A 21,543-nucleotide genomic window follows, 5' to 3' on the forward strand; every position below is an offset into this window, starting at 1 on the left:
GGCCGCGGGGCTCCGCGCCGGCTCGGCGCTGCCCCTCGACGGGTTGAGGGCGCCGAGCGCCCCGTCCCGGTGGGACGCGTCCGCTGAGTGGAGCGGGGGGCTGAGCACCGGGTCGAGGCCCTCCCTGGACGGCTTCGGGGGCTCCAGCCCCCCGTCCCAGTGGGGCACGTCCATAGAGAGGAGCGGGGGCCTCAGCGCCGGCTCGGCGCCATCCCTCGACGGGTTTAGGGTGCCGAGCGGCACGTCCCACTGGGATGCGTCCATGGAGAGGAGCGGGGGCCTCAGCACGGGGTCGAGGCCGTTGCTGGACAGCTTTGGGGGTTCGAGTTCCTCATCCCGTTGGGGTCTGTCTGCAGAGAGGAGTGAGGGCCTCAGCGCGGGGTCGAGGCTGTCCCTGGACAGCTTTGGTGGTTCGAGTTCCCCGTCCCACTGGGACACATCTATAGAGAGGGGCGGGGGGCTCGGCACCAGGGCTGGCTTGGGGACCTCTTCAGATGGGGTTGGGGGGCTGAGCCTCTCGTCCCAGTGGGGCACGTCCCCAGGTAGGAGCAGGGGGCTCGGCGCCAAACCTCTCTCTGGCGAAGAGAGTGGGGGGCTGATGTCCAGGAGCCAGTGGTACACATCAGGAGGAGGCCTTGGGGGTCTGAGCCCCCGGTCTCAGTGGGAGACAGTGGGGGAAAGGAAGGGGTTATCTTCTAGCAGCTCGTGGAGACGCGAAAGCGAGTTAATGCCCAGCGCCCACTGGGGCACCACGGCAACGTCAGCGGGACTCGGGGGGTTCAGTCACCAGGCCCAGTTTGGGAGAGGGGAAGGAGACTTGACTTCCAGTGTTCGGAAGGAGTCAGAAAGGGAGCTGAAACCCAGCACCCAGGGAGGGGGATTAACGCGTAGGTTCCCATGGAAGACAGCGAGCGATGCAGGGTTAGCCTCAGGGACCCGCTGGGGAACAACAGCAGCAGGACAGGGAATAACCTCCCGGACTCAGCCGTGGCGGTCAGCACCCAAGCCGCGGCTGGAAGGAAAGGGCAAGGGCCTTGAACACTACCTCTCCCAGTTCCTCTGCCTGGCCAGCTTTGTGTTGCTGATGATTTTTTTGGGCATCCTCTTGGTGAAGATGATTGGATCAGGCTGGCTTGACAGGACAGAGGAGAGTTGTACGTGTACTGGTTTAATTTTGCTTTTAAGCTATGTTCTTCACCTTTCTTTTACTGYTTTACCTTTATCCCTTCCATCTCCATCAGCTTTATCATTCTTCTCGTTGCCATAACTTGACATCTCTGTTTCTGTCCCCATTTCCCTCTCCCCTTGCCCGTGGAAAACCTTGTTAGTCATGGAAAGTAAGTCAGGTGTGTTTCTTTTCAAATGAATTCGGCCTCCAGTTCTTCAAAACCATGGATTTTATGGAGAGTGAAATTCCTGCTAGGCCAAGGATGCTTTTTATGATTGCCCATTGTGTAACCTAATGCCTGCGTAATTGCCCATTGTATGTTTTAACGTTAGCCTCTACAAAGCACAGCCATTTGGTGTCCTTTATCCTGGTCCCATCCGCAGTACAGTGTTTGAATTGGTACCTCTGTTCTTCGAGTGTGGTAGAGCTTCAACAGGAAAGGAAAAGAGACTTTCCCTTCCCCCTGTATCTAAGACAGAGCTCCCCAGCTAGAGCRAACAGAAGTATTGTCACTTCGTGTCTTTGAACTGGAAGAAGTAGTTTGGGGGGTGGCTTGGAAGGTGCAAGTCCTGATAAACTCAGTRCACTGTGTTGTGTAGGTGTTTGTGCATTTTGCACAGGGTAGGTGGGCTGTTTCTTGCTTTCTCAAAGTAAAAATAAAACTGGCCAATATCACTGACATGAATTTCTGGTGCACCTGTTAAAACTCTGTTAGATATTTCTAAGCCAATGCTATTTTGAAGCAAGAAATCTTGCAGTCCAGCTGTAAATTCTTTAAATTCTCAGATAATTAAGATTAGTAGAAAGCACTGTATCATAGACCTGTGGGTGGTATATATCTAATGGCTGGGGGGAGAGGAAGAGCTGTTAAACCAGAGGCCATAATCTGCCAAGCTAACAGCTCTTTTGGCTAAAATAGATCCTCTGCTTTTGCCTTGAGTAGAYTTGATTTAAATCTCCTTTATCACCGTGATATATCAGGTGACCATGGCCTGCAGCAAAGGACACTACTAGATTGTCAGAGATCCGTGCAAACTTCCAGTGTGAAGCAGTAGATAGTACAAGAGCACAAAACATGTACTTAAACAGGAGCTGTTAAAACATTCAGACCACAATTTTTACTTGCCAGCTGAACAGGGTTCATCATTTGCACCCTGATACAGAACACATTTTATTTGTTTTGTTTTCAATGCTGCCTATCAAAGGAGTGCTTTGAATGCACGATTTGCACAGCAAGGTACTGTGTAGTGAGATGAAGAATAGCAGAACTGGATTCGAAAGTAGAGCCTTTTTTAAGCACATAATTACTTTCTTGATCAAAGCCCTTGTTTTGCAGCCAGCTAACTCTTCCTTCCCCTTCTTTCTTGTAGTTAATCTCTTGCCTGTGGATTGTGACCAAAGAACAGATGATGTAAGCATACATTTATTTATTTTAAAATACTATGGATAGGAGAATCTCACGGAAGAGTAATTATGCTAGGTAGCATCCAGYAGTATCAGCATCACTGTAAATTTATTAGTTCTATCATTTTGTAAAAAAAAAGTTCTGATTTGCTGAGCTGGAATTAATAGGCCAGATTAAATAGGACTGTGTATGAGACTGAAAAATCCATTTCTGTAATAGCTGTAGCATAAGTGATGTTGGTTTGCAGAAGAGGCTGTACCTGTGTTCAGCCTTAACAATGCATGGTTTAATACAGCTAATTCCTTGAACTCCATTATAATGTTTGTACAGTCCTGATTTTTTTCATAATGCATTATTAGGATAGAGGAGAACTTTGTGTTGGATTCGGAATTATGGTTAGTCTCTTGTGATTTTTCTGGAGAGTCAGTCCGCAGTCTGTCAGAGGGGACCTGCTCCTTCAGCTGCTGGTGATGCAGTTCTGGGTGGTTTGGCATGTGGGCGTTGGTGGCACTTTCGAAGGATGTGCTAGCTAGCTTTTGACTCGGAAACTATAGATCTTTACTGCAGAAGTGTTTCATTTGAACTAGTGAAGTGATGCATAACTGAGTAAAACCCTACTGCTGCTTTGTTTTCATATTTTTGGCTAGTCTGACCACTGTGCTGTTGCTGCTGATCTATTGATGTTTGTTACCTGTTTCTGGCTTTCAGTTCTGTCATGCTCAACAGAAGGAGATTATAATGAACATGCTGCACGAGTTGTATAACTACTTGTCAATACAAGCTGGTAAGTTCCAATTGTCATTATAAAGCACTTACAAGCATTCAGCGAACTGCCTCTCCCAGCTGTCTGGACATTTCTAACCTTACTTTGAAGAGAGGAGTTTATGGAACAGTGAGTTCCACTTGAAGAGCTCTGGGAAAGTCAGGTAATAGAAAAATAAAAAAAGATGAGTTTATTTTTAATCTGAATAGTGCTTAGCTAATGCACTGATATCACTGTGTGCTTGTGGAGTGGTCCTTATTTGCACTTCTTGTATTGGGAATTTGAGGTACAAATATTCAGCTTTATGGTCCTTTCCTACCTGCATCTTGAAACTGTCTTGAAGACACTTGGAGCCAGTAAGTGTAAACTGATGTACTCTTACAAATAGAGTTGAAACAACTTAAGAAATTGCCATCTCTCTGCTAAAATGTGGTAACTGTTTATATGAGTGCCTCTGGGTTTTTTTTCATTGCTGGGTAAAACAGGCTTACTTAGCTCAGGAGCTAACTGAACTCAGTACTTTCACCAGTCTCTGCTACATATATGGCAATCCAATCCATAACTAGTATTTTGTGATGGAAAGGACTGTTAGAAGTTCAGTGAATACGTTTTTACTTTTTTCAGTAATGTACATAATAATGTTGATCATTAAAAGTGCTTACRTTCCATTTTCTAGAAGATTTGAGACATTAACAAGGCTGAGTCTTAGGCACTGAAATTTCACTGAATTTCTAAATCTTTTCAAATCAGACTTCAGCACCTGTGAAATTTCCATCAGTTTTACATAGTCTCTTAACACATTTGTTTAGTCATCTTTGTGAAGCAAGATTTAGAAGCCTGAGTTTCTGGCTGGTATCTGTGTGCCTGGGTAGAAGATAGAGCTGGGAAGTAGGCTCCTCTGTAGCATTTTGAATGCTGATGCTTAACTCCAACATCACTGTCTTTGATGCCCAATGGAAGAGGCACCTCTGCAGGGTGTTAGGTCAGAGAGGCAGTTATGTACTTAGCCAGGGGAAGAAATAGGGTTTTTTTCCCTGGATTCTGTGTTGAGCAGCTCACACACTGAAGCATGAGGTTTGATTGCCCTTATTCAACCTGTATATAGTGGTTGAACGTTTTATTAATAGTCATAAGATTATCTGCCTACATTATAAATCTCACCTTGTAATTGTTTTGCCCAGAGCTGTAGATGGTTTTAAAGGATAGCATTTCCAGACAGTTTGGTATATTTCTGAACTGTTTGAGGGCTTTTTTCTAAAATAATTTCTGTCTGTTTGACTTTCTTACCAGGTAATTTTGAGTGTGGAAATCCTGAGAATCTAAAAAGCAAATGCATTTGGGTTAGTGAAGCAAGGGATCACGTGATGGTGAGTACGCTGTGAACACCTATTGTTATAACATAGCACTTAGTCTCTTATAAGGCAATAAATAATAGATACTAAAGCAATTCACCATCTGTTTTACTTCCTCATCCTGTTTTGCTTTTTCCCCATATCTCTTGCTTCCCCTTTGGGCAGTTCTGTTCTCAGCAGTTCTTTTGAAAATAATCTTCTCCTACATCTCTGATTCAGCCCCTGTAAATCTAACTTAATGGTTTGTTGTTTCACTGTAGTCATCAGTCTTCTGAAACCAGAAATTTCCCTGGATTGAGGGCTGGGCAGAAGAAAGATTTTTCCATACCTCAAAGTGTCAGAAGACAGACTGCTTTGATCTAACATTCCATTTCTTTCATGGTAAACTGTCAGTAAGATTATGTTGTATTTAGTGGTTAGTCTTAGCAATCCAGGGACAGTGTTATTTTACAGCATGCTTCATGCATCATCTACCATAGTCATAAGATTTTAGTCCAGACCGACCTCCAGATTTAGTTTCTTCTTCTTCCACTTTGCAGGATTATGATAAGAATTAACCTAGGGACAGACCACACAGAATGAATTCTCCCACTAATGTAATGAAATAATGTTATTGCAGTATCTTAAATGAAYGGAGAACTAATCTTATGGATTCTCCCATACAGAATGTAACTGCTAGTTCACCACAAAAGTTTGAAGCTGCCCTGGAATGGATACTGAAGAGTAGCAAGGATTTAGGAATATGGTAAGTGGAAGCCTCCTGTGCCAGTTTTGCTTCTCTGTTGGTTGATGTTATGTAGTTTGTCATCCTGTGTGGTGTGCTCTAAAAGCTATGATACMTCCCTTAATAGATTTCGTAAGATAATCTGGGATCAGTTTTGTCAGTACTGGCTGGGCCAACTTCCAAATAGAAGGTAAGGTCCTGCAGCAAAAATTGGCAACTGAGGGCATTCCTTCTGAGTCTGTCCCAACCTTCGCGCTGGGGGACGTTGCCTTCACAAAGACGCTGTCTTTCAGATGAAGCATAAATCTGAGGTCCTGGCTGCTTGTGGCTATCAACCATTATGTCACGCTTATTACAAGGTTTAGCAGTGCTAGTCCTGGTGTCCTGCCCGCGGTCTTGTGACTACAATCGGCTTTTTAAACTTTCCCACGTACTCAAATGCTTTTCCCTAGGTAACTATTTTATTCGGTACCGTTATCACAGGCTGTGCTTCGGTGCAGTGTGGAGTTAGGTTCTTTGGCCAAAGGAATTGGATTTGATAGGTAACGTGCTCTGGGAACCTTTGGGACCAGTCCCTGTGAGGAAGAGAGGGGAATAGTCTGTTGAATGGTATCTTTTCTTTAGTGCCAATTGTTTTTCTGACAGAAAACATAGTACATATTAAAATGAATGGAACGACTCCCGCTGTGTGGGGTGTTGGTCAGTCACTGGAAGGGCTTTTCTCTTGTTTCTTTTGGCTACCAGTCACTTCAGTACATGAGAAATGGCAGAAATACTAGTTTCTTCAAGTAAAAAGTATAACGTTCAGGTCATTACCTAATGAAAGACTTATCCAGAGTCTGCAGACGTCAGTATCTTCTTCTGGGAAGCGTGCACTGCCTCCGCTCTGTGTTAACAAAGTCTAACGTTTGTTTGCATTTTAACATTGCTAATTGTATCTCTGATTAAATGACTTGTAACAACAGTAACACTAGAGTTTGTGGGTGTAGCTTGCATAAATTCCTAGTGCTTTATTTTCCCTTATAAATTTGTGTAGCTGTTACTGTGATCCAATGGTCAGAGAGCGTCTACTACTTTGACTTTTGGTATGTGGTAAATTCCCAGGACAGGACATTGTTTCCCTGGTGGCAAGTTTGGATTTGTGGGTAGGCTGAGATCCAGAATTTTCAAATATGTGTTCTTGTACAGGAGCGCTGTTCAAGTCAAGAGCCGTGGAACACTATATACTCCCTTTTTTATTTTCATAATTAGCAATTCTACCAGCTTTTCACCAAATGGATCCACTTCCAAGAAGCCTATGTAGCGTGCAGAATGAGTGTTGAGCATGCTTAAAAACCTGCAGGTGGCATTTTAGCAAACAGTACGTGAGATTATTTTCCTAGGTGCTAGTCGGAGAGGCAGAACTGAAAATGAGCTCTGCACTGGGTGATTCTGTTGCATATTTTAAACATTTTCCTGGAATTTGGATTGTAAATAAGACAAGGGAGTGGGAAACAATTGGGTGCCTCTTTGGTTCCTGTAGAATCCAGTAACCAAATGCAAGCTGTCAGCAGTTTGTGATCTCACGCTAGTGAGCAAGTGTCTTTGTCTAATAGGTTATTCATTGCAAACCTAGAATGTATTAGTAGCTTTAAAAAATAAAATCCCCTTTAGTCCAATTCCTCTGAATCTGATGGCTCTCCCTTGGATTACTTGATGCCTGTTGGCATCTACTAAGGAAACCACATCAGTGTAGATCTGTATATAAAGAAGTGAGTTAAAAGCATATCAGATAGCACAGCAGGTGCGTACAAGTGATTTTGCAGGAGGATGTGCTATCGATTTTGCCATGAACGCTTGCCAAGGGTGTGTCTGTTTTCTACTGCAGATACAGTTGATGTGTTTTCACTTTTTTGGCTAAACTGTTTATACTCATCCATACTGAGGAAAACAGTGCAACCTCCATGGACATATGCAGTCTCCCTCAACTGCTCTCTGCAATTGCTGAGAGTGACTCAGTAAACATTTCCATTTCTGTATGCTGGGAGGTGGGAATCCAATTTAAAGTTTAATCTTCTGCACACTGAGAGGTGCTGTCAAAGAGTCTGCAGAGGGAGACTTCAGTTTACCAGTGGGAGTTCCAGCCCTGCTGCCTTTTCTAAAGCCATATCCATTCCTTGCTAAGCAGCCAGTTCCGAAATATTCTGGAGGGAGGAGCTGCAAGAATGTGGTGTATTTTCTATGCGGTGTACTGAAAAAGTTACTGCCTCTGCAGTCTGTCTGTTCTCCCTCTCTTGATTAAAGTCTGCAGTTGGAGTGTCTGTTTTCTTTAGTGGAGATTTTCTGCCTCTTCCCATTAGGTTGAAAGGCAGAGACCCTTCTGAACCGGTTACCACAGTGGAGGAGGTGGTCTGTCTTGAATCAGCCCATCCTCAGATGGGGCTTGGCTGCCGTTTCCGTCGGGCAGTGATCACTGCCATTATGAACCTTTTCCTGTTTTTCTGGGGTAAGTCTTTAGTGTTAGTAATCAGCTTCTCCCCTCTCTAGCTGTACAGATGAACACGCATGCACATACATGCATTCTCCCAACCACATGAAATTATTAAGAGGTGAAATAAATCTGCTGATGAGTTAATTTCTAATTAACCTTTGTTCTGGCAGCAGAGAGAGACCTGTAGACCTGCTCTTGTGCTGTGAGTGCTTAAGATTTATTTTAAATCAGCAAGCTGATTAGCTCTCTGAATATTCCTCAATCACCCATTACTATGGTCTGCAAAATGAGTATTTTAACCTGCCTAAAAGATTTGGTTTCTCTTTCTTTTCTTGGACTAAGCTACAAAGTCTTCTGGCCTCTTTAGTAGTGACTTGTAGCGTTTCAATGCTATAGACTTTACTGCAGTAGTCTGTCATGCCCCAGCTGAGACAGAGGTCTTACTGAGATAGCTGATAATGAGAGATGAGTGTTGCCTAAAAGAGTTTATAATCTAGCCAGGCAAGGTGGGAGTGAAAGGAGATAGTTATGTTTATTGCAGAGGCCGAGATACTAAAGTTAGCTGATGTTGTAATGGGGGCCTTTGTCAAGGCTGAATTCTGGGCTGGAGCCCTGAGCTTTATTTCCTTATGAAGCACCTATTTTTGGAGCAGTGGAGCTTGACAGTTTCCTAAGTGATTATTGTGGGGGAGGCCTCTAGCAAAGAGATGGCTCTGGGATTTAGAGAATTAGAGCCTTGTGGTCGTCCTGAGGTTTCTGAGGGGGAAAAAAGCCCATGATGAGGCCCTTTGACCAGCTCTTCCCACGTGTACACATGCCCTTCCGCTGCAGGCACTGTCAGTACTAAGGTTTTTGTGGGGTGCAGCTGCCACGATGAGCAAATGAATTGCTTGGATTCGGTTCCAAGCAGGCCCTGGGTGGCAGGGAGTGGAAGCTGCCTCAGAGAGGAGGCAGCATCAGATATAAACAGCTAGCATCCAGCAAGAGCATCTATGTCAGTACTGAATTCCATTTGTTTTTATTCTTCTCCTAGGTCTGATAACTCTTTGGGGGATCCTGATCTTCCTTAAGTATCGCTGGCGGAAGATGGCAGAAGAAGAACAAGCCATGTATGAAATGGTGAAGAAGATCATAGGTAGACTCCAGTAACTCTAAGCCAAGTAGCACTGTTCTCCTCTCTGCAATGTTGAGGTCTCTCACTGCTTGTCCTTCTGCCCCCCCAGCTGTTGTCCAGGACCACTATAAGGAATGGGAACGGAATTTGGAGCGTTACCCCTATGTCGGCATTCTTCATGTTCGGGACAGCCTCATCCCTCCTCAAAGCAGGTGAGCTGAATTTTGTTCTTTATGGAAGGCTGTCAGCATGATGTTATTCAGCTCAGCTCAGAACCACAGTTAGCAGGTAACAGAGCATGAGCAGGCAATTGGTGGGAAGCTGGAGTGGAAGAAGAATCTCTCTGGCCTTTCAGTTTATAAAGGATTTTGACATAACTCAGGCTGTGTCTTAACCTGCTGCAGATTAATGTGACAGTCCTGGGGCTGATATTTTGTGCAGTCGCACAGGTGTATTGTCATTGTTCTCTCAAACAGTAATTGGATTTTGTTTTGCCTGGGCATGGAGTACCTTATTTTCTCTCCATCTAATCTGAGTTGGATGCTATCCTGTTTCTCAGCCGTCCTACCTTGTTCTTCAGGCAGGTGCTGTGCTTTTCAGAATGAACCTTTCCATGAGTGGAATAGGCTCTTCTGAAGTGGCTGCGTGTGTTGCCTGCCTGGAAGATTACCAGTTTGAGTTGGGCAGCTTTGAAAAGGAGATACAGCAAGATGGCTGTTCTTGTGCTTTTTCTGAAAAGAAGCATGGTCAAGGTAGTTGTTCCACAGCTGATGGAGCTGGGGGGCAGGATCCTGGTTCTTGGTGACTGCGTGCCATCTGCTTCATCTTTGCAGGCTTGTTTCTGGCATTTGGAGCTACTTCCAATATACATTTTGTCCTCTGCTATTAGGAGGACAAAGTCTTAAAAGTTCTCACCTTTAATTGGTCATGTTACTACCAGTAGGAAGAAGCTATTTCAGCTGTTTTGAACTGATATTGCATGTGGTGTGCAGAATTACTGGACTCCAATTCAAAACTGGGGTGAGCTCCGGTTTGTGCTTCCCAGTCTGAGATCTTTCTGCATGCTGGAAGGATGGAGGCAGGTTGCTAATTGAGTCTTTTCCCAACATGAATCAGTTCTGAAATTGAAGGCAGTCACCAATCTCTTGTACTGCCAGAGGGTCTTGCCTTCCCCACTGGCAGGACTTGTGTTTTCATGTCCTGGTCTGAAATTAGCTCTAAGCCAGAATTTTGGTTTAATATCCTTTACTGTCTGCACAGGGAACAGGAAGAGGCTAGCAGTAGCTTGGTCAGCAGCCACAACTGCTGTAAGCTGGAAAGCACGATGAGGATGTGATTGTATTTTTCTTTTCTTTTTATTGTTTTTTCTTCTAGGAAAAAAATGAAGCGGATCTGGGACAGAGCTGTGGACTTTCTGGCTTCGAATGAGTCACGGATTCAGACCGAGTCGCACAGAGTAGCGGGAGAGGATATGCTAGTGTGGAGATGGACTCAACCTTCTTACCTCTCAGACTCGGAGCACTAAAGAGGAGCAAAAGCTGAGCTGTTGATGTGGACCTCTGCAAAAGGGTGCTCCCTTTTCTGGTGGTGGGAAAGAGCAGGTCAAGGTCCTCATCTCTTTGGGTTGGGGATTGCACACATCTCTTTGCTCTTCTCTCAAAGTCTTCACACAAAAAAATTCAGGGCAATAATCTTGTCTTGTAAGGAAGATGGGCTTGAGCTGGTGGGAAGCTTGAATTGCACCAAAGTCAGCCTTCCGGCAGATATCTGGCTTCCAGAGGCAAGGAAACCTAGAACAACTTTCTAGAAAGAAAAAAAAAAAAATGCATACCTAATAGCAAGGGACTTCGGGTCTCTGTGACAAGGGTTAGCTGTTTAAAATTTGACCTCAATTCTGCGAAGGCCAACTGGTGGCAATGTCCATCAGGGAATGTTTTTAAAGAAAAGATTAACATTTCCCAAGGAAACATTTGGGTGGCAGTTAAGATGCATTCTGTTAGAATTTGTTTTTTATCAGTATAAAGTCCATGCCAAAGGCACTTAACTGATTCCTAACAAGGAAAATGTGTCTGCTTCACCCTTTAAAAATGGAGGGGGGAAAAATTTGGGGGAAGGTGGTCCTAGAGGAAGGGCAGTCTGATGTGCCTTGAGTCATTTGGGCTGGTTTAGGTGGTAGGGAGGAACGGCTGTGACCCTGATTACACTTTGTAAGTCTGCAATCTCTGCGCTTTATGTTATGGGATGGGGAGGGAGGGGAATTTGGGTGAAAAGCGAAGGATATAGAAAGCTACAGAAAGCTCTTTCTTATGGCTGCAGCCAAAGGGACTGCTTCACAAGTTATTAAAGAGCAGCTTTGGAAAGGCTATTAGGGTTGAATGTACATGTTTATCCTGGGCAGCTGCAATGTGTGTGCTGTGTGTCAGAGCGGAGATATACTGTGCGTGGAGTGTCGGTACAGGGGTGGTTTGCCATGTTAATTTTCCTGCAGCCTCACAACAGGTACAGGGAGCAGTGATCAATCCTCTGTTCATGCTGCAGGCGTCGTATTTTGTGTCTATAATCATTTGGTTACTTAAGTTGGTTTTTTATGTCCAGCAAAGGAGTGTTTGTTTCAAAGAAAATAGCACCATTCTGTGGCAGCTTAGGCTGGGCAGAGATACTGTTAATCTGCTGTTCCCAGTGTCATAGAACTGCTGTCCAGCTCACCACTAAGACAGCAGGGACCAAATTCATTTCTGGCATAAGCTAGTAAAACCCACAGAGAGAAGCCAGCAGTTAATTTGAATCTATGTAATCAGTGGATGTTATTCTCCTTAGCATCACGGGTGCGATGTAAATGTTTGCATTCATCTCTGGCGCTGGATGTATGGAGAGCTTCCTCTCCGGGTCCTGGGTCGGCCTGGGAGGGCTGCCAGAGCCCCGCTCGCTGGCTGGCAGGTTGGTGATGCTGCACGCAAGGTGGGTTCCTTGTGCTGGGTCCCTGCTCGCCTCCCAGTTGTGAAGTCTGCACTTCTCCCCCCCTCCACTGCTGGCTTTGGTGGGGTTTTCCGCCTATGCACCCCGCAGGCTGCCGAGGCAGACTGCAGAGACTCTTCACATACCTCCTGCTGGCTCATCAACCAAAACGCCTGGAGAAAGCGACTTTCTCCAAGAGCAAAACACTGGGAGGTCTTGTACACTAAGTGGGAGATATCCTGCATGGAGTTGATTCTTTTTTTTTTAATCCCCATATGTCCTTTTTGGCTGCAAAAGTAGGGTGTTTGAACAAAAAAGGAAACTCAGCAGCTGTCTTTGAGACAATAACCATCTTCTTCCACTGTTTTTAAAATAGGGGATAAAATGAAGGCAGCCTTGATTCTTCTAAAGTGTTGTAACAAGATCTTCAGTGCTGTTGTAGAAATTATTGCAAACACCAGTGCCTACATTTTTAGGCCTTTTTAAAATGCTTGTGGGGTTTGGGTTGGCTTTTTTTAACCGTCCAGATCTAGGGTGAAAAGTGAGGCATTGCAATCATTTTGTATTAAACTTGTTTTTGTAGAATAAATCTCACTGGCTTGGTGCTATTTATTATATGCTCAATTTAGCTCTGTACATCAATATATAAAATAAATTTATTACAAATGATTGTCACCTTTATTTGTATTGAGGAGTCGCAGGTTGTGCTAAGTGTTTTGCTCATGCAGTTCAAATAGGTCCTGCTCCAGAGAGCTCAGCTTCTAAGAATAAGACTGAAGATAGCATGGGGATTACCCGACAGCCTAACGAGACAATATGGATCCGTGTGATACTCTGATCTTGGCACAGTAGCCAGCTGTCTCAAGTGTTTGGTTGCAAATTAAATGTCTGTTTTGGGACTAGTTGGTGTTAAGCAGAGAAGGTGCATATGAAAAGCAGTTATCTTGTTTAGCTGCATTTTGACAAGATTGACAGCTTTGAGGATTGTGGTATTATAAATATTAGTCTAGCAGGTTGATTGGTATTGCTATGGTCCATTATAAAGCATTTTTTTAAAGCAGAGAATGGGATGGAACAATAAGTCTAGGGGAATTGGCTGAGGGTGCTTCAAGCTTCAGGTGCTTCGTACTTGCTCTTTCAAAGGCAGGTCCCTCACATGGCAGGTGTCTGAAGTCAACAGGCTCTTCAGTGAATCTTGACGCTGTTCCAAGCAGTTACCAATGCTGTGTGGTGTGGCATCCTCAGGCCGCGGTGAGCTTGCCTTTACAAAGTGTTTTGGGAGGTGATGTGACGTGCCGAATGATAGTATAGGAAATGGGAAGTGGGTGAGGGTGCCGGAGTGCAGTACTGGGTGGAACTGATGCTCCATGCTGTCCTCGCTCCCAGACTGTCCCATGTCATGGGACACATCACTTCCCCTCATGGTGCTTCAAGGGTTAATAGGCTTTAAACAAGGCTATTAAAAAGCACTGTAACAGGGAGAATATTTGTGTCAAGGGCAGAGGCAAAAAGTCAAGTCTTAGCTTATTTACTAGATACCTGAGTTTCCAAGGCTGCCTGGTGGGTAGAGAACACGCAAATCCTGCATGAGTGCTGGCAAGCGTGAGTTGTTTTTTGGGTTTGTTTGCCTGAGTGTTTTCCATTCCTTTCTCTTACCTGAGTGACAGTGACTCAGAACATGTGCTACTGCGATTTTTAGCTTCCTTCAAAGTCTACTCATGAAACAGCGAGAGTGGAGCCTGTGAATCATCGTTGTGTAACTTCTGYGGACGTGGTTGACTCACTCGTGTTTGGTTGGAGAAGTGGTTAATTAATCTCGTAACGTAGGTCTGGATGACAAAGGGGCGAGATTTCCACCAGCACGAAGGGTGGTTGGCGACGCAGCTCCTGTTGGAAGTTGGTGGGAGCTGGCTGCCTCTCCGGTGTGCAGGTCGTTGCTAGGGTTTGGGGACAAAAGGAAATACAAGGCTAAATCTCTCCTCTGAACCTGCATTCCTGAGAGTAGATGCTTTTATCCAGTCTATGTTGCTAAGTTACAGCTGAAAAATATTCAAGGTTAGGAAATAGTCTTCAGTTTGTAATTACATGTGCCGGTGGATGTTTGCTTTGAACCAAGTTGCCAAGATGTGCTGTGATAGTCTTCCCCCCGTGTCCGTTCTTTCATTTGCTATCTTGGGAGTGGAGAAGACTAGTTTAATGCTGCGCTTGCCACCTTGCTCCTACTTGCTCTGTACAAATTGTCCTGATGACTTCTATAGAACTAGCAGTTTTCCCAGAACCCCAGGCCCATTCAAAGAAGGGGAATAGCTGGGTTCTTGATCTCCCTTCCCTGCTCTCTGCCCTGCTTACAACTTAGCAACTCCGGTGGAGATGATATAACACCCCCCTCCCACTTTCTTGTAAAGCATTAGGATGCTGTAAGTAAATTCTCAAATGGTGGGCTGATAAAGACATTGCATCCCCTTACTGTCAGAAGGAAAAATATGTACCAAGAAGGAATCTAAAATAAAATTTGCCCTTTATCTTTTTATTTCCTGCTTCCATTTAAAGGCTTTCATATTAAATGTTTTGTCTCCTGCTGACATGACAGCTGATGCTGTGCTTATTTATGGGAAGCAGGGTTAGGGCACCGTGCCAGTTCTGCTGGAAAGATCAACATGAACTAGAGAATAAAAAGAACGGCCAGCGAGTCCTGCCCGAAGGACCCTCCCTCCGGCGCTGCCCCGTCTGAAGCAATCACTCCAGCGTGCCTTCCTTTGTTCAACCTTTAAAGAAGGGCCCTCACGCTTGGGCAGTTGCCTCCAGGCAGGTGCTGCAAAAGGTTTTGTGCCCGCTACTGATCCGGACCTTCCTGCAGCAGAGCGCGAGGTGCGAGTCCTGTAGTCGCCTCTTTACCCTCGCCAGTGCTTTGCCAGCAGCCGCGGAGCCAACCACGGAAACCAGATCTCTGGGCTGTCTGGCTGCTGATGTGACCGTTTGACCAACCAACCTCAAAGTAGCAAATGACTTTTGTGCAGATGCTCACGTAATGGGAGAGGCAGGTGGAAAGCTCAGATCCAGGGTCCACGGGTGTCCCTGGACGTCTGCGTTGGCTCTATGGTATGAGCAGGCCTCCGTGGGTGGTGGAAACCTTCCTTGGCTTAGAGCTAGCGCTCGGGGCTGGGGTTGTGCCCGGAGCACTCCCGGGCGCCTCGGGGGCAGCGTGGCGCTGCTGGAGCCCCTTGCACCCCTTCACGCTCCCTGCAGCGGTGTCGCTGCCCGGGCTGCGTGACCTTCCCGCGAGTATGCGGATACCGGAGCCTTAGCTGATCCGCTGGGACGGGAGAGAAGTGCCTGACCCGTGTCAGAGCAATTAGCCTTTAGGGCTGCCTTCAGGGTGTTTATATCATTGCTCCAAAACAGCACCCGGCACCGACAGCAGTTGTGTCCAGCCCCTGTTTGTGTCGGCAGGAGCCTGGAGCAGCGCTCGGCTGACCTGTCCTCTGCCCTTTCCTCCCCTGTTATTTATTTCGAAGGAGGTTTTTTTGGTCTTTCGCCACTTTATTTTAAAGTCCAAGCCCACACTCACCTAATTTCACTCCAGCTCTCACATAGATAAAATTAGTCTTGTGCAATGAGAAGGAGCCAGCCCAGGTCACGTCAGGCTGAGCCCTGGGTGCAGCCGGCGCTCAGGTTACGCAGGTTCCCGGGGGGGGAGACCCGCTCCCCGGCACCGGCCTTGCTCGGGACTCGGCCTCTCCTTAGTGACGGAGCGGGTTCGACCTGCCCGAGCTTGCGGGCAGCGGGGATTCGGTGTCACCGCGGGAGAGGCCGGGATCTCGGGTTTGTTCCTGGCCTGAGGCCGGCTGCAGCCTGGCACGCGGAGCGGGGCCCCGATCCGCCCGGAGCGAGCTTGCACAATCGTTGCCCTATTTAATTTCCTCGACATTGCTGTGGTTCGATGCAAAGCGCTTGTTTGTTTTAAAGCTCTCCGGGGCAGGGGCTGACGTGCAGCCCAGCGCGTCCAGCCGCCCAGCGAGCAGAGCGGTGCCCACGGAGGGTGCGCGGGGAGCCCAGAGCTGGGGAGCGAGGCAAAGAGCAACCCGGCGGCGACAGCCCGGGGCACGCGGCCTTGCCGTAGGTGCAGCTCCGTGCACAGACCCCAGCCCGCGTCCTGCACCGTGACGCCCCAGGAACTGCGGGAGAGAGCGCTGGGTGGCTGGAGGGGAGGAGAGCGGGCGGCGGGGGGACACTGCGGGGCAAGCGAAGGGCTGTCAGGGAAACGCCTTGGATGGATGCCGAGCGCGCGGGAGGTCTCTGGGTCTGCAGGCGATTGCTCGGGCTCCCGGGGCTGCAGCCTTGGCAGCCGAAGCGCGACCGAGTGCGGCTTTCACGTGGTGCCACCCTCGAAGGCCTCGGCCAGCCTGCCCAGCGAAGCGCTGAGCACGAGCGCAGCAGGGACACATGTGGGTCCCCTCCCGGGAGCCCTCGCTTCAGCGAGGCAAGGTGCCAGCACCGCATCTCCCGCCAACGGAGGCTGCAGCCTTTGGGCTGGCCAAGGGTAGTAACATCTTTGTGCCCATAATTAGTTCTTAATTAGCATAGCTTTAATATGAGACGGGGCTGCTCTGCCCTTGGAGGGCTCTGCCTTTCACAAGAGGCTGAGCGATTGCCGCTGCGGCCCGCTCGCCTCGGGCAATCAGCCCGGCCGCTGCTCTGGGAGCTCGCGCGAGGCTGCGGGCTCCTATCGGGCAGCCTCAGCGGCTTGTTTTAATGCGGCGATCGCGGCAGAGGACGTACCTCCCGGCCCGGCGCTGCGCCTCGCATAAAAATGAGATTGCTTCAATTAACACTTGCATTAGAAATGCACGCGCTACCCAGCAGGACGGGCTGCTGCGAGGGAGAAGGGTGTGCAGCAGCGGCGCTGCAGCAGCCGGGTGCCGGGCCGGGTCTCCCCGGGGCTGAGCGCGGGGCGAACGCCTGCGCTTGTCCTGCCCCTCGCCTGGCCCCGTCCTCAGCAGCTAACGATTAGACTGGAAACTTCTTGTATTTGAGGATCACGTCCTGGCTTGGCTTCTGCTTTCCGGGACCTTTGGAGCAACGTGCTGTAATGCACGCAAAGGAGAGAATTAGGGACGTCAGGATTTGCTGGTGCGTTTGCTCAAGCGCTGCTTGCGCTCGCTGGCCCTCCCATCTATCCTGAAAAAGGGGAGAGAAAAAGGAGGAGGAAACACGCTTTTGCGTTAGCAATTGTGGCAGTGTCACGGGGCACGGAGCTAACGGTGCTGYGGCCGTCCCGGCTGCCTGTCCCAGTAGGATTCGAAGGCGCCTTCTCTGCACGTGCAGGGATCAATCTGAGCCTTCGCCGCTCCCATAGGATCCTGCTACCACCGTGCAGCTGCTCTGGGGGAGCCGGTGCGGCCCCGGGGCCCTGTTCACTGAGCACGGGACCCACATCCCCGGGGGCCGCCCGTGCAGACGTCGCCTTCTGCAGAGAGCGGTCGCGGTCTGGAAAGGCTTCTGCTGTCCYGGCCTCCTCTGTTGGATGACCGGGGACTTGGTCTCAGGAGAACCATCTGCTGCCCTGGGGAGATGGGGAGTTAAGAGTGATTAAATTCGTAGAGTGCTGCGATTCCCACGATTTGCTGGAGGGAGAAACATAATAAAGTGAGTGGAGAGAGATGAGTTTCAAGGACATGGTAGAGATTTTCCTTTTTGTGCCTTGGGGGGCCTTTACTTGCTTCTCGGCTTTACCAGAGTTAGCTCTAGCTCGAGCCTGTCTCTGCACGTCTTTGATCCGAGCCCAATATTGATGCAAACTCTTCAGTTCCTCCGTCGCGGTGGTGCTGGAGGCTGCAGCAGCTCTCGCTGCATTGCCCCGGAGCGGCCCAGCGCCGGGAGAGCCGCTCGGCCCGCGGCTCGTGGAAGGTCGCCTCCTCAAGCAGGCGGATTTCTCTTGGGTGGAGGAGGGATGAATCACTGCATGAKAGGAGGCAAATCAGCCTTTCCCATGGGACCCCGTGCTCGCCGCAGCGTGACACCCGGAGCGCTGGCTCTTTGGGAGCCTTCTGGTGCTGAAGCAGCCGGATAATCATTACGTTTCGCTATTCTGTCCCCGCTCCCTGATTTATTGGGTGCTGCTCAACGTGTCTCACGGTTTTCCTACGGGGTGTGATTTGTGGCGGTGTCGGCGAGCAGCCGCTTTTCGTCCAGCGAGGCGACGTCTCTCGCGGATGGCGGTGGAAGCGGTTTCCCCGGTGGAGCCGTTTCCCCGCCGCGACGTGGCGAGAGCGGAGGCAGGCGGGAGCGGGCGAGCCCGTGTCGGGGGCGACCTGCCTGGCCGGGGTGCTCCCGCCTCCCTCCCCGGCTGGCCGAAGGCAGCGGCAGCCCGAGCGGCTCCCTCTTGTTCGTTCCCTTCCCCGTGCGCTAGCGGCATCAATTATGTAGCTGCGGGATGCCGGCAGCCCCGGGATTCATGCTTGTTAGCTCCCAGCTGCTGCAGCGCCCGCACCGCCGTGGGCTCCGTCATAAATCTTAGCGATAAGGCGGAAAGGGCTCCGGGCGCAGCGGCAGCGCGGGAGGCAGAGCAGCTCCGTCGGCTGCGGCAGAGCCCGGCGCTGCCGGGGCTCCTGCAGGATGGGGGCAAAGGCAGAGGTCCCTGCGGAAAGCGGGGACGGGCTCGGGGCTCTAGCAGGTGCCCAAAGCCCCCGGTGAGGGACTGCGCCCGTCTCTGCCGTGGCTTCCTTGGCGGCCTATGCRTGGTGTGCAATTGCCCTGGTGGGTGTCTGTGGGCTGTTCAGCCTGAGTTCTCCGCAAATCCATAGCAGAAATGTTGAAGGAGTAATTTGTAGTCCAGCCGTTTGGTTGAAGAGATAAGAGCAGCGATGACATTTTGGTGAGGGAGATACTTCGGGCCATGCAGAAGAAGGAAAAGACGGAGCGGGTGTTTTCCCCATGAATGAACAAGGCATCCTCGTTGAAAAGGTCGTTTAATCTCTCTGAACGCTGTGTTTTACACCTGACCTTTCCTCTCCTCTTGCCTTGGTCTTTCCAAAGCAGGGGCCTGACTCACAGCTGCGTTAACTCCRGCGAGAGGTCCTCGAGACTGGTGGCCTGGTCTGGGCGCAGAGGAGGTAAAAAGCCTTGCGGCTCCCGAGGGCAGTTCACAACCCAAGCTGTGAGCAGCAGGGCTTACGGAGGCCGGGCTCCCCACGGCCCCTCCTGTGCGGCTTTTCTGCCGGCTGCTAGCGTGGTTGAGTTCCTGGTGATGCTGGTCCTCCAGCGGAGCCTCTGCCCCCGACCATCGGTTCCATCCCTCTGGTCTCTGTGATCCTGTTTTCTCCCCTTCAGTTAGAGAGAATTATTGCATCCATCAATCATTATCTCAGCAGCAAGATTTTCTTCCCACCCACCTGCTGTTTGGACCCAAAGCTCTTCCAGCTTCTTCCCCATCGCAGCCTGCAGGGCCGCGTTCGTGGGCAGCGATTTGCTAACGTCCCCTGAGTTACCGCTGGGCGCTGGGTCGGGAGCCCCAGGGGCGTGAGAGCAGGCGCCACCTCCTTGGGGTCCCAGCGAGCGATGCCCGGACCGCGTGGGCTCTGCGTGACGCCCGGGCTGCGGTCAGGAAGACCATTCCCCTGTGCGATGTCGGGTCCCGCCACCGAGGGACGTGCTGGCAAAGAGGAGGCAGGCAGCAGCGAGGAAGGAGTCTGCTGCACCTCAAACCTCGTGTCACCCTTCCTCTCGCAGGGATGCCCAGGGCCCGACGGCTCGTGCAAGCCGGCTGCTGCTTGTCTGGAGAGCGATTGCCTTCGTTGCGCTGCAAGAGGATGCCGGCAGCGGGGCGGTCTGGCCCTGCGGAGCCATCCGTCTCCCTGTTTCACCCTGTGCACGGAGGCAGTTTGGAGGGGAGGCACACACTGTCCTTGACTCCACCGGAGGAGACAATTCAGCCCTGGCAGGAAGCTCTCCGGGACTTTTCCATTCCCTTGTCAGTCCCAAACAGCCGGGTGTCAGCTTCCCCGCACGAGGCCGTTGGCAGGATTCGGGGCTGGGCGTCAGGAGACTCGGTTTCCTTATTCCCGCTCACCTGCTGCGAGACTTCGGGCAAATCRCGATCTCTCCCCGTGCCTTGTCCCCCCTGCCCGTAAGCAGCGGGAGGCTGGCGCAGGGGTTGGGGCTGGCCCGGAGCATCCCCGCGCCTCCCCCCGGCCGCTGCAGCCTCTCTGCCTGATCCTTGCCGGCATCGCCCCCGCGGTGCCTTTCTCCAGCAAACAAGCGGAGGTTTCGGTTGCTCGGGTGCCTGCGAGCTTTGGGAAGCCRGTGTCCGTCCCCGAGCCCCCTCCAGCCCCACGTGGGGTGGTGGAGCCRGGGGAGCCCCCTTGCCCTCTCCCCTCCGGGCTGCAGCCGGGCTCCCGAGCCCCCTCTCGAAGGGCCGTGGGAGGGCGATAAACAACAGTCTGGCAAAGCTGGGGGAGGCTTTTGCGCAAGGTAATGTGGAAAACACCACCGGAAAAATGCAACAGTTGTTTTCCTGGAGAGGCACGAGGGAGCCAGGACGTGGCCACGCTTTCTGGAAACCCTGCGCACGCAGCGCAGGTGACGTGGCCACCAGCCCCTTCTCCCGCGGCCCCTTAACCCTCTCGCACGCGCATGTTTGTTTTCCTCGCTGCCCAGCGTGTTTTCTCCCCCCTTTAAATCTCAGCTGTCAGCTGGGCATACCAGGAGCTTGCCAGAAACGTCTGCGGAGGTCAGGTGATGGCCCTGTGTGTCCACGGGCTCCCCCTGCTCCCTCAGTCCTCATACCGGCCCAGGACCGCCGTGCCCAGGCTGTAAAGCRGCGAGAAAACCAGCCCGGACAGCGTCCCGACCGCGACGGGGACCCGCGCGAAGAGCCGAACCCCGTCGGGACTCGGCGCTCCGCCGGCCGAGCCAGCAGGTGAGGGTCCGCGGCGCCTCTTGCGTCAGCACTGGCCACCTTCTAGGGCAGGATGAATAAGCACTTGGTTTTGGAGAGCAGGTGGGATATTATTAATAACCGTGTAAATGCGGACGTGCCTTGCGGGGCGGGAAGGGACGGGAGCGAGGAGGACAGCCGGAATCCAGGGGGGCCGGTGCTAAACCCGCCAGGAGAGCGAGTCGTGCTGGGCAGGAATGAGCCTCGTGGCTTTAGGTTCCCCGTCGCGCCCGCGGCGCTGCTGGAAACTGCGCAGCCGGTGGGCGAGGGGGCTCGTGGCGTCTGGTGTAAGGTCCCGGGGACGCTGACGCCGCCTCGAGGGCGGCCAGACGYGAGCTGGAGCTGGAGCGGGGCACGGAGAGTCTGCTGGATGGGAAGGAGCACGGCAAAGCGAAGGTCAGTTGGGAGCCAGGTCTCGATTTATGTGTAGTTCCTAAAAATATCTGGCAGAAAGGTAAGAAAAATTACCTTGTTACTTCCAGGTCAAGGTCTTGAGCTGAGATAAATAGGTGCAAGCCTCCGGTTGCTGATCTGCACCTCAAGTTACCTGCCAGTCTGGGCCTGTTTCTAATAAATAACGGGTGTTTGCAGAAAAGCTAACTATTTCCCTTGGGTTCAGGAGCCGATAAAGAATCTCCTYGACGTGCACGTCCCCGG

At 50.3% G+C, this 21,543-nt stretch overlaps 1 protein-coding gene across 1 annotated transcript in view; it reads left to right on the forward strand.

Moving 5' to 3' along the window:
* LEMD2 (LEM domain containing 2) overlaps positions 1–12,626 on the forward strand; it is a 13,117-nt gene extending 491 nt beyond the window's left edge. Inside the window, exons 2-10 of the mRNA XM_026056523.1 lie at positions 8–1,154; positions 2,539–2,579; positions 3,282–3,357; positions 4,627–4,703; positions 5,354–5,433; positions 7,752–7,897; positions 8,916–9,017; positions 9,106–9,208; positions 10,371–12,626. Coding sequence (XP_025912308.1) covers positions 8–1,154; positions 2,539–2,579; positions 3,282–3,357; positions 4,627–4,703; positions 5,354–5,433; positions 7,752–7,897; positions 8,916–9,017; positions 9,106–9,208; positions 10,371–10,521 — 1,923 coding nt within the window. The 3' untranslated portion in view covers positions 10,522–12,626. The remainder of the gene's footprint in view (positions 1–7; positions 1,155–2,538; positions 2,580–3,281; positions 3,358–4,626; positions 4,704–5,353; positions 5,434–7,751; positions 7,898–8,915; positions 9,018–9,105; positions 9,209–10,370) is intronic.
* Positions 12,627–21,543: the final 8,917 nt, after the last annotated feature.

This window comes from Apteryx rowi, unplaced genomic scaffold, assembly GCF_003343035.1.
Source record: "Apteryx rowi isolate R43461 unplaced genomic scaffold, aptRow1 scaffold_132, whole genome shotgun sequence".
Classification (NCBI taxonomy): Eukaryota; Metazoa; Chordata; class Aves; order Apterygiformes; family Apterygidae; genus Apteryx; species Apteryx rowi.